This window comes from Mytilus trossulus, chromosome 1 (genome assembly GCF_036588685.1).
Source record: "Mytilus trossulus isolate FHL-02 chromosome 1, PNRI_Mtr1.1.1.hap1, whole genome shotgun sequence".
In the NCBI taxonomy this organism is placed as follows: Eukaryota; Metazoa; Mollusca; class Bivalvia; order Mytilida; family Mytilidae; genus Mytilus; species Mytilus trossulus.
Window position 1 is genome coordinate 71,412,201 of NC_086373.1, and position 20,335 is coordinate 71,432,535.

At 31.5% G+C, this 20,335-nt stretch overlaps 1 protein-coding gene across 1 annotated transcript; it reads right to left on the minus strand.

Annotated features, from left to right (window-relative positions):
- Positions 1–1,366: 1,366 nt before the first annotated feature.
- On the minus strand, positions 1,367–16,629 carry LOC134683980 (uncharacterized). Its single transcript, XM_063543286.1, has 2 exons — positions 15,923–16,629; positions 1,367–3,715 (listed from the first exon to the last, which is right to left on the minus strand). The coding sequence occupies exons 1-2, from the start codon at positions 16,199–16,201 to the stop codon at positions 2,537–2,539; spliced, it is 1,458 nt and encodes a 485-aa protein (XP_063399356.1). The 5' UTR covers positions 16,202–16,629; the 3' UTR covers positions 1,367–2,536.
- Positions 16,630–20,335: the final 3,706 nt, after the last annotated feature.

Here is a 20,335-nt window from a genome sequence, read left to right on the forward strand (position 1 = left end):
AGTTAACTTCATAGTTAAATAGATACTGCATCAAACTCTAATTTTAGAAAAGAAATTATGTAAAGATATAATTTATCATTTACTGTTCATTATAAGAAATTTTGAAAAATGATTACAGGTAGGTTTTATAGATTTTTTAAAGACATTGTATTATAAAGATGAATAATACTTTAGTAATTGCAGGTCGCAAAATTGATCGTAGATTCCGGCAGCGTCAACATTTATAAGGTTCAGTCTATGCTATGATTAACATTTATTCAGTCATCAATAACTTTGTCAAACCATCGTGGTATTTTATGAAATTTAAACAGAACTCTGTGTCTGGCCAAAATACAATATCCAGAGCAAATGTTATATATTCCTAACATCACCGAAAAGACATTAATTATCGAAATCATGATATGGTGTATCAATCTGTGCACCCCATGTTTGTGGTATTCCTTGTTACATCTGGTGATCCGTTTATTTGGCAATCACCATGACAGTCAGCAGCGTAAATGTTTAAGGACACCACAGAGTAAAAACAGCCTGGACATAACCAAAAACACATTTCTGTCTCGTCTTTTCACTTAAGTGATCACGGAATTGCCCTATGTAAAAATGAATGCAAGGACAACAATGCATTTAAGCTTGTAATTTATATTTGTTTAGTTCAAATTTGAATGTTTATGCACATGTATAATTTCAGTATTTGTCCTTAGGAAAAATTATAATAATATTTTTATACCGGCTATTATAGTTATTAATGATAAAATTATATAACATTCTGGTACAAAAATGTCATAGGATGAACGCTCAAATAGTTTTATAACAAATTTCTTTGTTCTTTAGGCTAATATTACACAATAGTGTAAAACTGTGTTATAGTAGTCTCATTATAGTCCAGCCTCGCCCATTTACACTCGGATACATAGGAAAATGTGATGTCAACTAGTACATCTATGTTTATAAAAAAGATCATGACTGAACGGCCGACAGTCTTACTGACGTTCATGCTATTATTGCACCCTAAACTCATCGTAATGCATTAGGTTTATAAATATCTTCTTTAAAGTGTTCTTTTATGGTTGAGTTGAATACCTCATTTTCAGATATAGAAATAAAAATAACCATATGCACCGACATTTTTTCTTTTAAAGGTAGGGAAAAAAATTCTGATAGTTTCGAAATTGTAAAATTTTTTTTTCTACTGAAAATATTCACTCAAAGAAATCATAATCTATAAATATAAAACTTATTCCTGATTTTTGTTAGTTTTTCTGAATTATTATTAAATTGAAAAAGAAATATTTGTCTCTAGGACAGACAACACAACAAACTGATGTATAAATTGAAGTCAATATATATAAAACAGGACCAGGCCTTATCAAAGATGCTGTCATATGTGCAGTTCAGAAAAGCCTAAGGTAAATCGAACATAGACTTTGTTGAAACTGTTTCAGCTTAATTCAAGAAAAATATGGTTCAAAAACAAAAATAGTCGAATATAGTTCAATTTGTTGTTATTTACAATGTGTCATGGGGTCCGTGTGTCAATATATTGAATCGACATTTCAACTCAATCTATGTATGTTAGACATTCAGATTGATAAGTTGAATAGCAATGACGGGTCTTGTGGGCGTACGCCCCTACTGAGCACACTGAGCACTTTGATCGCCCTAAAACTTAAAAATTTCATATTTTCACGATATAAATTTTTAGTTTAGTATCGTTGATAAAATTTTCAATATAAGATAACATATACACACTTTTGTGTATATATTTTTTATGAGAATTATGCTCCTCCCTTTGGAAAATGCTGGACCCGCCTTTGAATAGTCAAATCCTGATATACGCAGAAGTTTCAAAGTGGAATCCTGACATTTTACCTTTTTTTAGAAAAACTACCTGCATATATATTGACCCTGCCAAGTGTACTTTTATGTCTTATAAAAAACACACATTTCACATAATCATGTATAGGTAAGATGTCAAATAGTTAACATTTTTATAATGCACTTTAAAAGTAAAGAAATGAAAGATTATTAGCTATTAAATGAGTTAATGAATATTTCGCAGTTGACACCTGTGGAGTTTTGGTCATTATAACCACAAATAACATTAAATATCTTCTTGGTCTATAGTATTGACATAGGTCAAGTGATTCTTAACACTTAGGTAGTTTATTAATGGTAATATGTTGACACCACAACTTAAATTGTCATTGTTAATAAATCCTATTACTTTTACTGATCAGTATGTATGTTGCCCCAGGAATATCACCTGTTATGCCATTAGATATTTATCAGTATTATAAAACGTTGACATCTTCGAGATAAACTAGGATCATGTCCAATCGGGATCCAGATCAAAAACCGTTACACAAGATGTTATAATGACGGACATCGCCTGACTCTGATAAACATGATGAAGACATAGTTATTTAAATAAATAGGGCATGAATTTCCTTACCCAGACATTTTATTATCATATTTAACAAATGTAACAGAGCATTGAAGTTTTATTATAATAAGCGACTATTGTTTACTATCACAGTTATAAGGCTGTTTCCAACGCCAAAGTTACTTTAATGTCTGGCCTACTCGGCTCTTTTCGTTTTTTAGGACGAAAAACATCATCCATTTCCTTGTCAGCTTTGTGAACTTTATTTGTCAATTCTTGTTTAGTAAGTTCATCCTCGTCATGAAAAATGCCATCATCAGATTCAGTGCTTAGTGTTTGTATTTTATTCTCTTTTTTAGACTCTCTTTTATTTTTTGTATTTGGCTTATTGTCCATGAGAGACCTCCTTCTTTCTGGTAACTTTGGCACCGTTTCAGACAAACTCTCGTTTCTAGTCAATATCACAGGTAAACTTTGGCGTCTTATATTCATTCCTTCATTTCCTTTGGCTGCAAGGGGAAAGCTCTTTGTTGTATTTAATGTTTCTGTAGACCCAAAATAATCTGACGTAAAACTGAGATTACGCGCATGTCCGATAGAATTTGTTTCAGTTCTATATTTTGTATTTCCTTCAGTTTTTACTTTGGTACTAGTGTTAGAAACGTCTTGTTTAGTTAGCTTTTTATTTGTCGTCTGATCACCTGCCCATTCTGTAAGAATAGTTTTCAAATCTTTCTCAACACTGGGTGAGGTCTCCATTTTATCTTTCATTTTTATATCAGAAGAACTGCCATACTGTCTTGTAACAGCATGTACAGGAGAAGGAAAGTTATATTGAAGTTTAAAATCGGATATTAATTTGGAAACTGAATCTCCTCTTTCAAACTGTTTTGTGATAACAGCTTCGCATTGGAAGCTTGCCCTACGAAGTTTTGGACGGATCGATCGGTCAACTGGAGGTGGCATACTATTAGTTAAAGTGTCCACTTGAATACTGGCCCTTCGTCTAGGCTGAATTTGTGGAGACTGAGCTGTCGGGAAATTTCTTCGAAAATTTGCTAAGATTTGTTCATGTGTGCGAGTTTCTATTTGGTCATCTATTTCTCTTGATGAACGATTAAGCGACTCCATACTTCCACTTACGTTACTCTCGCTACTACACATGCTAGTGTCCTTAAGTGAATCATCACTACAAATACTAAACCGGACTTTGGAATGCTGACTTTCATCATTCTTGTTTTCGACATGAAATTCACTGTTAGCCTGTGACTCTTCTTTGATAATAGCTAAACTTGAAGACGATAATCTGACTGGACTACTTCTTATCGGATTCTACAAAAATCAAAATAAGCTGTTACTCGTTTTATAAACAATATAATCTTGTTTTGCAATGTTTTTAAACATGAACAGTTTGAATTACGGGGCGCCGAATGGGACTCTTGTGGTTTTGTACTCAAAATTCAATTTTGTACGGACAAAAGTGACTTTTGTTCAACAAAAATGAGTTCAGTTTAACAAAATTTGTATCATACTACAAATTTGAAATTTTGTCATACAAAATTATCTATCAGCGGACAAAAGTCACTTTTGTCATGACAAAATTCATTTTTGTTACACAGACTTGACTTTTGTTACCTAATTTGAAAATTAAGCGACAAAAGTCAATTTTGTATTTAAATTAGTTTAGTTTGGTTTCTGTGAACTAATTTGCATACAAAATCGACGTTTGTTACACAAAATTGACTTTTGTTACACAAAATTGACTTTTGTTACACAAAATTGACTTTTGTTACACAAAAATTACTTTTGTTACACAAAATTGACTTTTGTTACACAAAATTGACTTTTGTTACACAAAATTGACTTTTGTTACACAAAATTGACTTTTGTTACACAAAATTGACTTTTGTTACACAAAATTGACTTTTGTCTCAACAAAATTGACAAAATTGACTTTTGTCTCAACAAAATTGACAAAATTGAATTTTGTCTCAACAAAATTGACAAAATTGAATTTTGTCTCAACAAAATTAACAAAATTGAATTTTGTCTCAACAAAATTGACAAAATTGAATTTTGTCTCAACAAAATTGACCAAATTGAATTTTGTCTCAACCAAATTAACAAAATTGAATTTTGTCTCAACAAAATTGAATTTTGTCTCAACAAAATTGAATTTTGTCTCAACAAAAATGAATTTTGTTTCAACAAAATTGATTTTTGTCTCACGAAAGTCAATTTTGTCTCACGAAAGTCAATTTTGTCTCATAAAAGTCAATTTTGTTGTTACAAAATTGAATTTTGTCATCACAAAAATGAATTTTGTCGTCACAAAATTGACTTTTGCCTCAACAAAATTGACAAAATTGACTTTTGTCTCAACAAAATTGACAAAATTGACTTTTGTCTCAACAAAATTAACAAAATTGACTTTTGTCTCAACAAAATTTACAAAATTGACTTATGTCTCAACAAAATTAACAAAATTGACTTTTGTCTCAACAAAAATGACAAAATTGAATTTTGTCTCAACAAAAATGACAAAATTGAATTTTGTCTCAACAAAAATGACAAAATTGAATTTTGTCTCACAAAAGTCAATTTTGTCTCACAAAAGTCAATTTTGTCTCACAAAAGTCAATTTTGTCTCACAAAAGTCAATTTTGTCTCACAAAAGTCAATTTTGTCTCACAAAAGTTAATTTTGTTTCACAAAAGTCAATTTTGTCTCACAAAATTGAATCTTACCGTACACAATTGACTTTTGTGATTTAATTTCCATATCAGGTAACAAAAGTCAATTTTGTATGCAAATATGTTTATATTTGCATACCTTTAAGACAAAATTGACTTTTGTCATGACAAATATGAATTTTGTCTACAAAAATGAATTTTATCATGACAAAAATGAATTTTGTCTACACAAATGAATTTCGTCATCACAAAATTGAAGTTCTCACAAAACAAGTCTGTAGCACATAGTTTTGTAAGACAAAAATGATTTTGTTATGACAGAATTGAATTTTGTACAAAACCACAAGAGTCCCATTCGGCGCCCCGTATGAATAAGAAAAAAGAAGTGATTTGAGAAATCAATATTCATGTAAAAAGACACTGTTCATGAAGCATCATTTACGAGTTGCCTGAATGCCTCGGTTATGCTTACATTGTGTATAGAAATGTCGAAGGACGCATACAGATTTTAAAAATATCAATTTGTTAAAATATGAAAGTCAGACCTTGAAACAGGGGTTAACTACTGTGTAAATTATTGTTCAATATCATTTTTTATGGATACATATCATAACGGATCAAAGATAAATTAAGAACCTGAACGTAAACAAAGTCATATAAATATTTAAAACTGATTTTATCATAAATATTAAAGTTTTTATACTGGTCATATTACTTTGACCTATGTAAATCGGGACAGACATGAATGAAACATTTGAGGATTTTATTTGAAAAAAAACTCAAATATTTAACCTAATGATTAACAAAAAGAGTATTGCACATGTTTGTACTTATGTTCAAATGTATCGGGAGGATAGAAAAGGGGGGGGGGGGTATTTTTTTTTAAACTTTCGATATACCGACAGTTGCTGGAGGTCCGTTATCTTCAAATAGGGAGCGCATGTTTTAATAAGCAAATATCTTCGAAATTATTTTTCATTAGTAAGACCAACGGATACATAGATTGTTTTTGTTTGTGTTATCTAATTCTCAAAAGTTTTCTATAAATCAACATATTGACAAGTCTGGAATAATTGAAATCTCGTTACACGATTTACTGTAAATGTCCGGAATTCTAATGACCGTCTGAGAGGCCATTATCCTCAATAAAGGTTCGCTCTTATATAATTTAAATGTATTACATGTTATTTGTATGTGACTTATTTATCAATAAGATTTGTTATTGTACGAGATAAGAGATTGATATTTAAGAATTGAATGATTCTTTTTGTAAATTTATTGGGTGGTAAAAGCGTTGACCGAAGTACATTTTGTATGAAGCGCGGAAGCGCTTCATTCTAAAAATGTACGCACGGTCAACGCTTTTACAACCCTATAAAGTTTCAAAAAGAAGTATTCAATACTTATAATTACATTTTATTAGCTAAAATCATGAAAACACGATTTTTATCCAGTTTTATTTAATTCACCTGTGCACTTTTTTGTGGGACCTCGTGTCATCATGCATGATAAATGTTATTGTCTAATGCAATTGTTTACGGAATAACATGTTAGCCAATCAGAATAACGTATTATAATGAAACTTACATCTAATGTAATTATTACAATATAATTCCAATAATGAACAAATAAACAACAACTTTACGGTGTAAATCTCAGTGTATTATTGAAAAAAATTGCAAAGAATTTCATTTTCATTTTAAATTTTTAATGATGATATGTGATCCACTATTAAAGTAAAGCCTGACCAATAGGGAATAAAATTGAGAACGGAAATGGGGAATGTATCAGAGAGACAACAACCCAACAAAAGAGCAGAAAACCAATGGGTCTTCAATACATCGATAAATTCCGCATCCGGAGGCGTGTTTAAGCTGGACCACAAACAAACATGTGTAACAAAAAAAGATAATAAAAAAAAAACTTAATAGGATATAGAAATATTTTTGAAATATTTGACTCTTTTAGGAATTCGGGGAAAGAATGACTCGGACTTTTACATTATATCTAGCAATGATATTTTTGGGTCTCAAATCGTTAAAAAAAAACCCATCTAGAATCTGCTTAAATTTTGGTAATGACCCATTTATGAGCTATTGAAGTCTTTCAAATTATTTTAACCTGTAGGGAAAAAAACAAGGAGTCCGAACATCTGCATGGCAAAAATTCCTCCTGACTTAAGTGCATCCTTAGTTTGTGATATTTTTCTATTATACCTTTACTCAGAGTTGAGAGCTTTTTCTGTACTGAATGTAAAATTCATACATCACAGTAGTATACAGAAAATCTTGCTGTATACTGCTTAAGGGACAGTCAAATTATAAGCGGCTGCTGCGTGGTTTCATGGTTTCAGTATGTCAAGTGGGACAATTTGGGGATTTTGAGTCATGAATCAATACATAATTTCATTTCTTTTTCATTATGAAAGGCTTGCGAAGAAGGAAGGAACTCTACTTTCATTTTAAGCTCACCTGGCCCAAAGGGCCAAGTGAGCTTTTCTCATCACTTAGCGTCCGTCGTCGTCCGTCGTCGTCGTCCTGCGTCCGGCGTTAACTTTTACAAAAATCTTTTCCTCTGAAACTACTGGGCCAAATTAACCAAACTTGGGCACAATCATCATTGGGGTATCTAGTTAAAAAAATGTGTCCGGTGACCCGGCCAACCAACCAAGATGGCCGCCATGGCTAAAAATAGAACATAGGGGTAAAATGCAGTTTTTGGCCTATAACTCAAAAACCAAAGCATAAAGAGCAAATCTGACAAGAAGTAAAATTGTTGATCAGGTCAAGATCTATCTGCCCTGGAAATTTCAGATGAATTGGATCATCGGTTGTAAGGTTGCTGCCCCTGAATTGGTAATTTTGAGGAAATTTTGCTGTTTTTTTTGTTATTATCTTGAATATTATTATAGATAGAGGTAACCAATAATGTACAGCAAAGTAAGAACTAAAAATAAGTCAGCATGACCAAAATAGTCAATTGACCCCCTAAGGAGTTATTGCCCTTCATAGTCAATTTGTAACAATTTTCACAAAATTTGTAGATTTTCACTAACATTTTCCACAGAAACTACTGTTATAAATAGAGATAATTGTAAGCAGCAAAAATGTTTAGTAAAGTAAGATCTACAAACACATCACCATCACCAAAACACAATTTTGTCATGAATCCGGCATCTGTGTACAATGTTTAATATTAACAAAGACCAAGGTGAGCGACACAGGCTCTTTAGAGCCTCTAGTTTAAAAGTCGAGAAAGAAGTCAGGGATAGCCAGGATAGAGGACTTCAGTGATTCTTGTAACTGTAAAACGAAATAACTTATTCGCACAGACAACCAACGATAGACTGAACGACTCGAACTGATTAAATCACTCAAAACCAAGTGTGGAAAAGAAATTGGTATATTAAACTTACGAAAGTTTGATGGTTACGAATGGTCAACGGACTGAGTTGAATGTATAGTTCTCATCAACGGACAGTTATTTTGAAATTTCACGAAAATACTTTGTGTTATTTAAAAAATATATATTCTCAACAGACCAGTTGCCTGCTCGATCAAAAGATTTTTCTTCTATGTAACTGTGTACAAACGTAAACCAACGGGCTGATTCCTCGATAATCCGAATGACGCCCGTGACATGATTGAAAGAAAAGTCTTATTTCAAAGCCAATAAAAAGTAAATTCTTGATAGATTCCAATGATTTAAATATGAAATATTTGAATTTTAAACATGTGTATATATATAGAGAAGGCATTAAATTAAGACTCTTATCTATAAAGAAGATGAAAAGATATTTATATTAATTCAACATTGGGGATTTATTTGACTTAAAATGTAAACCGATAGAAATGCGATTATATATGTATCATATCCCTGGACTTGCTGATGTGAGAGAATGTTTTTCCTAGGGCTGTCATGTTTTTCTTTGGTCACACTTTAATTGCATTTAAAGAGAGAAATCTTAAATGCTTCATTACCCCTGTCTAATTCTCCGTAAAATAATTATCGAGTGTTCCGTGTTTAAAATATTCCATATATGTATATCGCTATTATTACAGACCATGAAAATGTCTGATCAATGTAGATGATAAGTGGAAGGTCGTAACTGTGGACAACACATGCGCACAGAAAGGTCCTAAAGCAAAAATGTAAATTACTTCACATTATACTTATTAGTAATTTTAAATAAGAAACATTAAGATGCAATTTTCTAAATTTTTAAAATGTCTCAATATAATTATAATTTCTGACTGTTATTAAATTAAACGAACCATTTATACCAAAGAAAACATTTTTTCACGTTATAATGTATTTATATTTAAAAGAATTCTTATGTTGTATACTGTTACACTAATGTCCGAGGTTAGGGGAGGGTTGAGATCCTTTTCACATGTTTAACCCCGCCGCATTCTGTATATGTATGTGCCTGTCTCAAATTAGGAGCCTGTAATTCAATGGTTGTGGTTTGTTAATGTGTTACATATTTGTTTTTCGTTCCTTTTTTGTACATAAATTAGGCCGTAAGTTTTATCGTTTGAATTATTTTACATTGTCATTTCGGGTCCTTTTATAGCTGACTATGCGGTATGTACTGTGTTCATTGTTGAAGTCCGTACTGTGACCTAAAGTTGTTAATTTCTGTGTCATTTGGTCTTTTGTCGAGAGTTGTCTCATTGGCAACCATACCACATCTTCTTTTTTTTATATTTGTGAGGAAGTGGATTGCAATGAGGATTCCGTGTAAGAATAATCGTGTGTTCTTCGTCAACCTGACTATAGGTTGTAACTAATATCTATGATGATAAGGCCGTTTTTATTTCTTTTAAAGTGTTTTTCCCCAGCCACTGTATACCAAATAGTCTTTTTTATTATTATAGTTAAGATTACGTTGCCTGACGGATATAAAGGCTTCGTTTCAACTATAAGGGGTCTATGTTATCCCCCCCCCCCCCCCCCCCCCCAACTTAATCATTTCGATATATAAGAATTCAATTATCGTGTCTGAACCTGCGTTGCACAGTGTTGAAAAAACAAGAAACTTTCATTGCAATAAAATTTAGAGTTCTCATGTTAAATTGACTGATTGTTTTTGCTTTATGACCAGTCCAGTGGCAAATGTTTCATACATGCACACACGATCAAGTTTAAATGATTTCGAAGGAAAACCATAAAAGTTACATATGACAAAAACTATATACTCTCTATTACCTCTCTAGCATTCATATATGTGTGCAAACTTTAATCTATGTTGAAGAAAATGCAGTTGGCGCATTTCACACCCTATGAATCCTCTATTTAAAAGTACGGGCGAAAAGTTAAGCGTTCATAAGACATGCCTCACGGTTAGCGATGTAGGTAAAAATGCTTGACTATATAGAATCTTTCTGTGTATATATGTATATTGCAAATGTGTACAGATCCCATAGGGGCTGAAGCCTTCACAACGATTTTGATGATCACATTAAGTGAGTGGCTTTTTTCACTTTTAAAAAATCGTTTATTAATTCCTGTTAAATCTGCTGGTACGATGTATATTATCAAGTTAGTATTTGAATAAATGCTTAATTCCTCATATATAGCAGAGAGTTGCATTTTGTGAATATATTATCCTTTCTACTTATACGCTTCTATGGAAGCGTATTAGCGCCACACATTTTTTTATATTTTTCTCCCTATGTTTGCGTTACAACGCAAACAATTGCGAAATAACGCAAACCTTTGCGATATAACGCAAACCTTTGCGATATAACGCAAACCTTTGCGTTATAACGCAAACCTTTGCGTTATAACGCAAATATCTTTATTTTAATTATTCATTAAGTTTTGTATATATGTTCGTCTGTCATTCATTTCGGATGTGATTTACTAGTAGATAAAAAAAAAAGAAACATACATACAAGGCCAAATCATTATAATAAATATGCATAGGAATAATGGAATAATTAAAGTGCAATTATACATAAATTAAGACTGATTTGTGCATCAGAAAGGTATATAATTTAACAAGAAAATAGATATAGTTTAGTATATAGTCATATTAAAATTGAAAGATAAAAAATAGTGTCATATACAATGGTGAAACCTCCAAGTCAAATAGACAAAATGATATTTCTGCTTTAAACTGAATTATAAATAAGGAAACATTTTTTTAAATCTCAGAATATGATCAAGATTCTTTGATAGAAAGTCATTGAATTTTCATTGCAACATAATGAAGTATTTTTAAGTTGCTTAGGTAGCAATTTGAATAGAGAGAACATAATTTTATTAATAAAATTAAAACATCTCCATTCTATACATTTATTGCCAAAGGGTAGCTTTTTTTAATCTAACCTACTTTACACAGTTCTCAAACGAGAGCTTACTTTTGGAAGTATATTTATATTCGGTTATAGCTATATTAGCAAGGTTGATTTTTTTCTTAGGTATAACCTCATTTTAGTCAATTTTCTTTGTAATATATATACTAGTAGTAACATGGATATCGTTTTTGGGGACCTTTATAGTTTGTTGCTCAGTGTGAGCCAATGCTCCGTGTTGCAGATCGTAATTCGGCCTATGATGGTTTACTTTTACGAATAGTGACATAGATGGAGAGTTTTCTTATTGGCACTCATACCACATCTTCCTATATTATTCTGCTCATTATTAGTCATTGATATGATCTAATTATTCAAGCATTTTACTTTGCAATTACTACAAAGGTGCTAAATTTTAATATATATAGTGCTAAATTTTAATATATACAGCCTCCTCCATTAATAACTACTGTTTCCTTTGAATCTTAAATAAGAAATAAGATAAAACAAATGTTTGCGTTATAGCGCAAAGGTTTGCGTTATAACGCCAAGGTTTGCGTTACGCAAACATAGGAAGAAAAATTTAAAAAAATGTGTGGCGTTAATACGCTTCCGTACGCTTCTCCAATAAAACAGGAGTTTTAAAGATCTAATTAGATCAAGATAAAAGTATTGAGCGACGTTTGGTGGTTCATTTGTATTAAAAGCGAAAAGAAGTTACAAAAGGTAAACCCACTGCTACCAAAATGAGTTTACAGTACGTACCTACTTACATTTATCCTAGGTAGGCGCTGAGTCGAATATAAAACCCTGAATACAATTTAAAACAGAAGGACGGCGGGGATATTTAAACTCACAAATCGAAGAAAACCGAAAAAAAACCCGACGAAATGACAAACAACAGTTTACGAAGAAAACTTAGGACAGAGCTACACAACCCTAGCCTTAACTGACAACCAGGATGGCGTGTAATGGACAAATGATATTCCAAAAATACTGAGATCTATAACTAAGTCGTATATATAACTTACTCAATTTTCATTGAATTCACTAAAAATCAACTTCTATAGGAAATTTTTGTACATAAATTATGTTAACATAAGTGTAGAGTAAACTTGGCATATTTTGAAATTGAATTTCTGGTTGATTTCACTTCAAAACTAACGTTCTTGCAATCTGGGGGGAACAATATATACTAGACCCCTTACAGAATGAAACAATGGTTGAACTTTTTCAACGTCCAACATTTATTTCAACGAAACTCCACATGAGAAAAAGGACGGACAATATTAATCTTTTGCGGGGCGACAACACATTCATTTTTTTAATAATAGTAAGACGGGAGTAAATCGGAAATTGTCATCGTGGTTAATCATATGATAATAGTAACTGTAATGTATATGTACAGTGAGTTATCTGAACGTTTATGTAAAGTACTTTCTGATTTAACATATTGCGATAAAAAATAATTATTTCAAACGGCAATACATTTGTTACAAAACAAGACATGTCATCAAAAAGCAAGTCATCACTTGAGGTATGCAAATATCACATTACTGTGTAAAGCAGTTTTATCCTGTTGTTCATAGAAAATGATCTTAATGTAAATAAATTTGATTGAACAAATAGATATAGTCATAATGTATTTCTTATAAATTGTATTTGATCTTATAATTTTAAATCATTTGGACTGGATTAAACTTGGGCTCTGACTAGTAAAATATTTTCAATATTGTTACTTTGAAATAGATTTGCCTTTGCCAACTTAGCAACTATAAACTTAAAAGAAATAATTTAATGAATAAAAAAGACTGATAAACGACTTATCAAACTTCTTTTGTAACTAAAATGTAAATATCAGAATGAGACCTCCTTGGTGTTAAATTTGTCGTAGTCCTTGGGACTGTCGGGCCTTTCATTTTGGACATTCTAGAATTTTCAAAAGGAAGTCCAGTCTGATTTTCATATTTATTTTGGGCCTCTGCTTTAAAGAAATAATCAAAGTCCAACCTTGATCTTTCCCACTTTTGATAAAAAAGAATGAGCTTGACTTTTAAGAATCCGATGGACAATTTTTCTTGTCTATTCCAAAAATTAACAAAAGCACTTCATGCTTTCTAATAAAAAAAAGAAGACGTTATTCTACCAATATTGTCATTTTATACAGAAATATTTGCTTTCAATAGATACGATATGTAGAAAATGTAAACTTATATAACTTTTTAAGAATACTTGAATCAAGCAGTCGTTCTTTATGTGGTCTTGACTTTTGATGACCATTAAAACATTTCCATGGTCACATGCCAACGAAGGCTGTAGACACCAGATATTTTGGTCGTTACTGATTTTACTAAGATTTCAGACGAAAAATGTTCCTTTTGGAATGACAAATAGGGATTCAATAGACATAAGGAGATGTGGTATGAGGGCCAATGAGACAACTCTCCATCCAAATCACAATTTGTAAAAGTAAATTATTACAGTTCAAACGTATATAGTCTTCAACATGGAGCCTTAATTCATACACACCAAACAGTAGGCTACAAAGGACCATAAAAGACTGTAGTGTAAAAACAGTCAAACAGGAAAACCAACGGTATAAACTCTATAAAAAAAAAAGAGAAACGAGAAACACGTATGGCCCACATCAATAAACGACAACCACTGAATTTCATACCTGTTTCTTGAAAACAGACGTACAGCTTATGTCATAAATATTTTCCTTGAATTTTACAGGGTTTATTTCCGAAAGTTGAAACAAGTACTAGTATACTAGCCCCGATTTGGTTCAAATTTGATTGTCCTGTTTCATTCTTAATCATTAACAAATTGTTTTTCATCAATAAGGCCGTTATAGTTTTCTAAGTTAATTGGTTTCATATATTTCAAGTCGGGGCCTTTTATAGCCGATCATAACAACCGTATGGATTTTCTCTTGTTGAAGGCAACACAGTTGCCTATCAATGCTTACATAAACTTTATTTGAACTATGGTCGATAGTTCAATGTTGTCTCATTTGCAAACATACAACAGCACCTATATATAAGTCGGATGAATGTTCGTCACCTATAGTAACTATATGCCTTATGTATCTCATGAAGTACATCTATGTTATAGGTCTCAAAAGGAAGATATGAATAAATATATAATTTTTAAGCGCTAAGCCATATACTTGAATTTCATTAAAAAGTCGGTTATTGGGAATATTTTTTAGATGTTCACGAAATATGTGCGTTAGAAAGAGGATGTTCATGAAGGGGTAGAATCGGTCTTAATAGAGACAAGTCAGGGGTCATGTTCTTTCCGAGCGACGGATTGTCAATTTTTGAATGCATGCTTTTTTTCTTTTCTTTTCTATTTCTGTATCTTCATTATTTCAGAAAATACAGGACAATTTCCAGTTTAATTAAATATATACTGACGTAGCTACCCATGGTAGTTTTATTTTAGTTACCTAAGAATCCACGATCAAGGTATCGATATCACCATAGACGGTCTAAGTGTAATTAAAGAACAACTAACAGGACAAAATGTAAATATAGAACTTGTCATCGAGGTAGGTTTTTTGTACTTAGTATGTCCTTATTTACAAATATTTTACCCATAATTGCCCAAATTTAAACTAGACCTCATTTGTGGATTGTTGCCAAATAGTTTCTGAAAAAGTAAAAAAATCCAAACAATATTTGAATTAGAATGTAATTTTTGTCCAATATAAAATAACACAATGAAAATATGAGTCGTTTATAACAGAAAAAAAGTTTCATTTATTGTGTATGCCTTGGGGTTTCATAGACCTATTTTTGAATAGCGTAAAAAATGCCTCACAGTCAGAGGTGTTGGTACAACTTTGTACAATATGTATTACTATTGTTGAAACATGCCTTAGTCTAGACATGAGCGAGAAAAGTTACAATTTTATGAAGTGCCAATTTTGTTTATAATGTCTAAAAGTTTACCAAAACAAATATTCATGGCAAACGAGCTGCAAACGGTTCGTTAGGCTAACGTATTTTCTATTATTATGTATCGTGTCACTTTGTCAGACAAGAAAATCAGTGTTTACTTTTCTTTTGTCCTAGGCATAAGGATAGTTTTATATTATTATTTTGTTACTTTATGACGTAAGTTTCGTAGATTATATAAGACTGCACTCTGGTTACCCTCATTTACTTTGATACTGTTGATGTATATTGATCGAACGATCGTAAATTTTTAAATGCAACGTCATATACTATTTTCATATTGAAAAAGTCATTAAGTTTAAACATATATGGAAATTTTAAATTTGGTGAGACGTCTCTTTAGACAAGTTAAACATATAGGTGATTTTTTAAAGAAAATTAATAATTCAAATTTACCATTCTTATTACCGGTATGTTATTTTGAATGACAGATTGATTGTTGCTAGCTTATTGTCCAGTGACAATTATTTCAAACATATTCAGAACATCAGAATGGTAGAAGATAGGCTGCTGTATGGACTAACACAGTTGAATTAACAGTTTGATAGAAATATGTCTATAATGAAAATAACAACCAACCTTTTCCTGAGGGACTAATGTAGCTGTAATGTCTTCCACCATTTTCCCATGTTTCTGTCGTAACATTTTAAGTTCCTCCAACCCTGCAACGTTTGCTTCATATTTTTGTTGAAAACGTGAATCTGGTTTCTTGAGTATTGGTACACGTAATCCACCAGGCAAGTCATCCAATGATCTACTCCTAGGCACATACTCTGGTGGCTTCTTTGGTTGTCTGGTATACTTAATGATGCTTTCAGCATCTTTGTCAGTTTCATCATTAAATATTTGCGTTCCCATTTTGGAAATTTACACCAGGTTACGATTTAACATAGACACTTCTCATTTTTCTCAACTGAATAGTGTTTATTAGATTTTCCGTCCATTTTCTCACTGTCCTGTGGCGATGAAAGTGATACTTAAATAAACTAATTGCTGAATAGATAGACACTACTTTTTCATTTCTCGACGGGAATATCCAGACTATTGAAAAATTACAGATCACGCACAAAATGTTATTTAGTTTTTATGTAGAGTTACGTGCCTTCGAGCATTTCAAAGTTCAGTATAAAACGTATTTATATATCAAATACATTTTTCAATTTGAACATTTAAGGCTGCTATAACTATCTACACTGATAAGATATGCTTTAAATATCAAATTTATATACATCACCTCCAGGCGAACCAACAAATCACGTGCTTATTTAAAATTCTTAGTATTAGAGTTAAAAGATATTATAGTGAAAAGAAGGTAATATTTAACCGAGGACGGTATGCGAAAGAAATATATTTTCTACCTGAATTAACAAGTTTATTTACATACTTATTTAGGACCGTGAAACTTTATTTTCATATCAATGAATTGAATCAATATTGAAAAACATTCTTGCTTATTTTTACGAAAAATTATATATTTGATATGAAAATCTATCAAAGTTATCCAACTGTAAAAATTAAATTTTCCTAATATCAATGCTAGAATAGTGTCCTGCATTGAACAGTTGTTGTTTGCAAGGTGTCGAATAATGAAATGTTGTAAGTTACAATTTAATGTGGGTTTTGTTTTGCGACAGTTATAGCCGTATTCAAACAATATTTCCGTTACACATTGTTTTTATTTGTTCCTTTAGGCCTAGACTTCAAATTCGAATTAACATAAATTTCAAACATTGCTGAACATTCACATACAAATGATATAAAAAATCAATCTTAGTAAAAATCGTAGGACTTAAAATTTAATTTAATGAGCATTTATGTCAAAACTTCTATGATCAAAAATCCATTTAGATCTAATAGTTTGAACTTTCACTTTAAATGTAAAGTGCATCTAAATACAATAATAATGCAAAGATTTAGAAAATCTGATAGATATATGGAATCATTTTACCAGAAATGAAAGAATTCACGATAAAATGAAAAGGATGTAAATGTAACATCATCAGTCTGTCCATTTTTTAGTTCCATATTTTAATTAAATCCCCTTTACGTGTATCAAAAATCATTTACAGATGATGTACATTAATAACTTCTTAAAATGTATAAGAAAAAATCAAGTACATGTATGAACATGGCAAACCGAGCAACCTTTAAACTTCCATATCATGCTTGTCAGCTGAAGAGGTTTATAATGCAATTAAGCTCAGTTGCATTGAGGGAGAGTTGTGGATATATTATATGCGTGGCGACTGACGGACGAATAAATGAACACACGTGGCTGTCGGTATATATACCTCTACTTTAGTATGTTAATAAAACATTTCAAGGTGGTGCATAAATACGACCAGAGCATGTTGACAAAACATGAACACATACATATGTGGATTAAACTTCATTGAGACAGCAATGCGACCTCTTTTTAAACACTTATCCAAAGCTAGAATGCAGAGATCACACTTAGACAAATAATGATAGCAAATAAATCTCGCCCAAAAACGTGCTCCTAAGGGTGACTGGGGAATAAGAAATATTGTTTTCTTTCAACCGGCAGTAAAACTCTAGCTGAAATGGGGCGCCCGTTTGGCTGTGTGGGCTTTACTAGTACGCTGTCCCGATCGGTCATAAAAGAGACGTAAAATATAATGCCTCGTATAGAGAGAGTTACAAGTCAAGGACCATTGCACCAATTCTGAGGAATACGTGTAAGTGGCATGTTGAAAGGCAGAATTTCCGTCCGTATCCACTATAGCCTCCTTTTCAAGTAGCAGTAAAGAGTTCACATACCTTTATTCAGTCCGAACGGCCTCTATTTTTTACCTTCTGATTGTATCTATGGTTAACGTTGCTGGACATGCATGATATATTCGCCACTGGACGTTAATCAACCAATATTCAATCGCAAATAGAAACCACATTAAGTTCTAAGTTATTACCAAGAGTATCTATAAGATTTGAATAAATTTAACGGCGAAGACCATGGAATCTTTATGTCAAAATATTTACTTGGCATCACCGTTTCAGGCTATATTTCCTAATTTGTACAAGAGGCCCATTCACGGTTAGTACGGCCATATTGGATAGGGACAGCTTTTCATAATAGAGATAAAAATGGTTTGAAAAAAACCCTGGAAAAATCATCAAAACATCTTCTTGCATTTGCTTGGAAACAGGATTATAGGATTCCCATATATTTTCATCAGACTGGACTGATATAATGTGAAAATTTCTTAAAGAACATTATCCATTTTATTCTTGCAAATTCAAATTGGTCAATAAGGGTTTCCATCTATTAGACCCCATAACTAAAAATCATGCAAACTAATCAGAAACAATGAAAAGCTATATAAAACAGTTTGACTTTTATTTCACAGAAAAGAAAATGACAAACAAAAACTACTTTTGATAGTTATTATTTTGCTGTTTTCAAGGGTTTTTTTTCTGTTTGTTAGTGACATTTCTTTATATAACTCACCTTTTGTTAAAGTCCTTAAATTTGGCAAAAAACAGAACAACAGAATTATAAGTATAACATGAAACTTAAGATCTCTCAAGTGCAATTTTTTTTCTATTTTGAAATAAAATTGTATAGCACTCAGGCTTATTTTAATATATCTTAATTAAACAGGTATCTTACATGGTTTCTGTCTCGTCAATCCGTTACAAATAAAGATCTCTCTCAAAATCAAAGTTCTTCTAATTCAACTTTATAGTCGTGATATTAAATCAAATGAACAACTCTCTTATTAAGTCACTAATCTTTCAACTTTATCCACAAATCTATCTGCATACACGGTACAATGCACACACTAAAAAAAAAACCCACAAAAAAAGAGATAACAAAAGAAAGTAGATATTTTGAGAGGAATCGTCTCAATTATTGACGGATTTCAAAGTGTAATAAAAGACTTATCTACCTTGAAAAATATACATAATTTTTTTCTAAATATATGATAACCGCGGCTCTTTTTTCCACTATAGCCGAGGCAAATATATTATTATAGATTTTATACATGCATGTATTCCTTTAAAATAAGAGTCCAAAAGAATTCGGAATCAAGGATAGATAATTTTTAAAATTTTAATGATTTTTTTTATAATTTGTTAGTGGGAGTGATAAAAGTTATGTAGGAATGGTTACCTTTATGACATTAAAGGTATAGTCGGAAAGCAGTTCCGACATTTAATTGACAAAATTATGTGGACGTTTGTCAGACTTGTCAAATGTGCATCTTAATCACGTATTACATATATATTCAATTTTTACAGGCATGCATACAATTCGGTTTTTGATTGATGAGTTGTTATGAGTGATGAATTTTTGGCCTTGTAAATGTATCTAAAAATATGTGTTCAGTGAAGTATTAAATGCAGTGATTTAACATTCATGTCACATATGCCCCAGAAATGATCAAAACTAATAAAGTTTAACGTGTAAAGAAAGTGTTTTATTCTTCGATCAATGATTTACAAAAAATTAGTTAACACTCGATCGCCATAACTTAACTAACTTCACACAAACACAAAAAAAAACCCATCACTTAACAAGGTAGGCTACAAAAGATACAAATTTCAAGAGTAAATTAGAACTTGTAACACTATGAGGGGGCTATCATTTTTTTTCCACCTGGGAAGGAGCTGGTCATTATGAAATCAATCACATAAAAGTTTCCTGACTCCCGATTATTTCACCATTTATATTTCATTATCCCTTAAAACATTTTTAAAAAATGTGACCCCCTTCTACTCAAAATACCAAACACTTACCTTTGACATACATATGCCATGTAGGATATACTTGAATCAAAATTTTACAAATTTTTCATTAAAGATAAAACTGAACCACAACTTTTAATTTACAAAAGAAATTTTAAACCCCCTTTTCCACATACAGAAAAAAAAGTTGACCACCCCTTCATTTTGACCAGTCCCTTTTTCCTAGGCATACAATTTTAATTTTTAATTTTTAAAAGAACTAGGTGCAGAACAGGGGCGGGC

What these genes read in the sequence shown, in the direction of transcription:
- LOC134683980 (XM_063543286.1), bottom strand. Translation starts at nt 16,201, where the DNA reads ATGGGAACGCAAATATTTAATGATGAAACTGACAAAGATGCTGAAAGC. An exon ending in CATTAGTCCCTCAGGAAAAG is followed by an intron (nt 3,716 to 15,922) that starts GTTGGTTGTTAT and finishes TGATTTTTGTAG; the next exon opens with AATCCGATAAGAAGTAGTCC.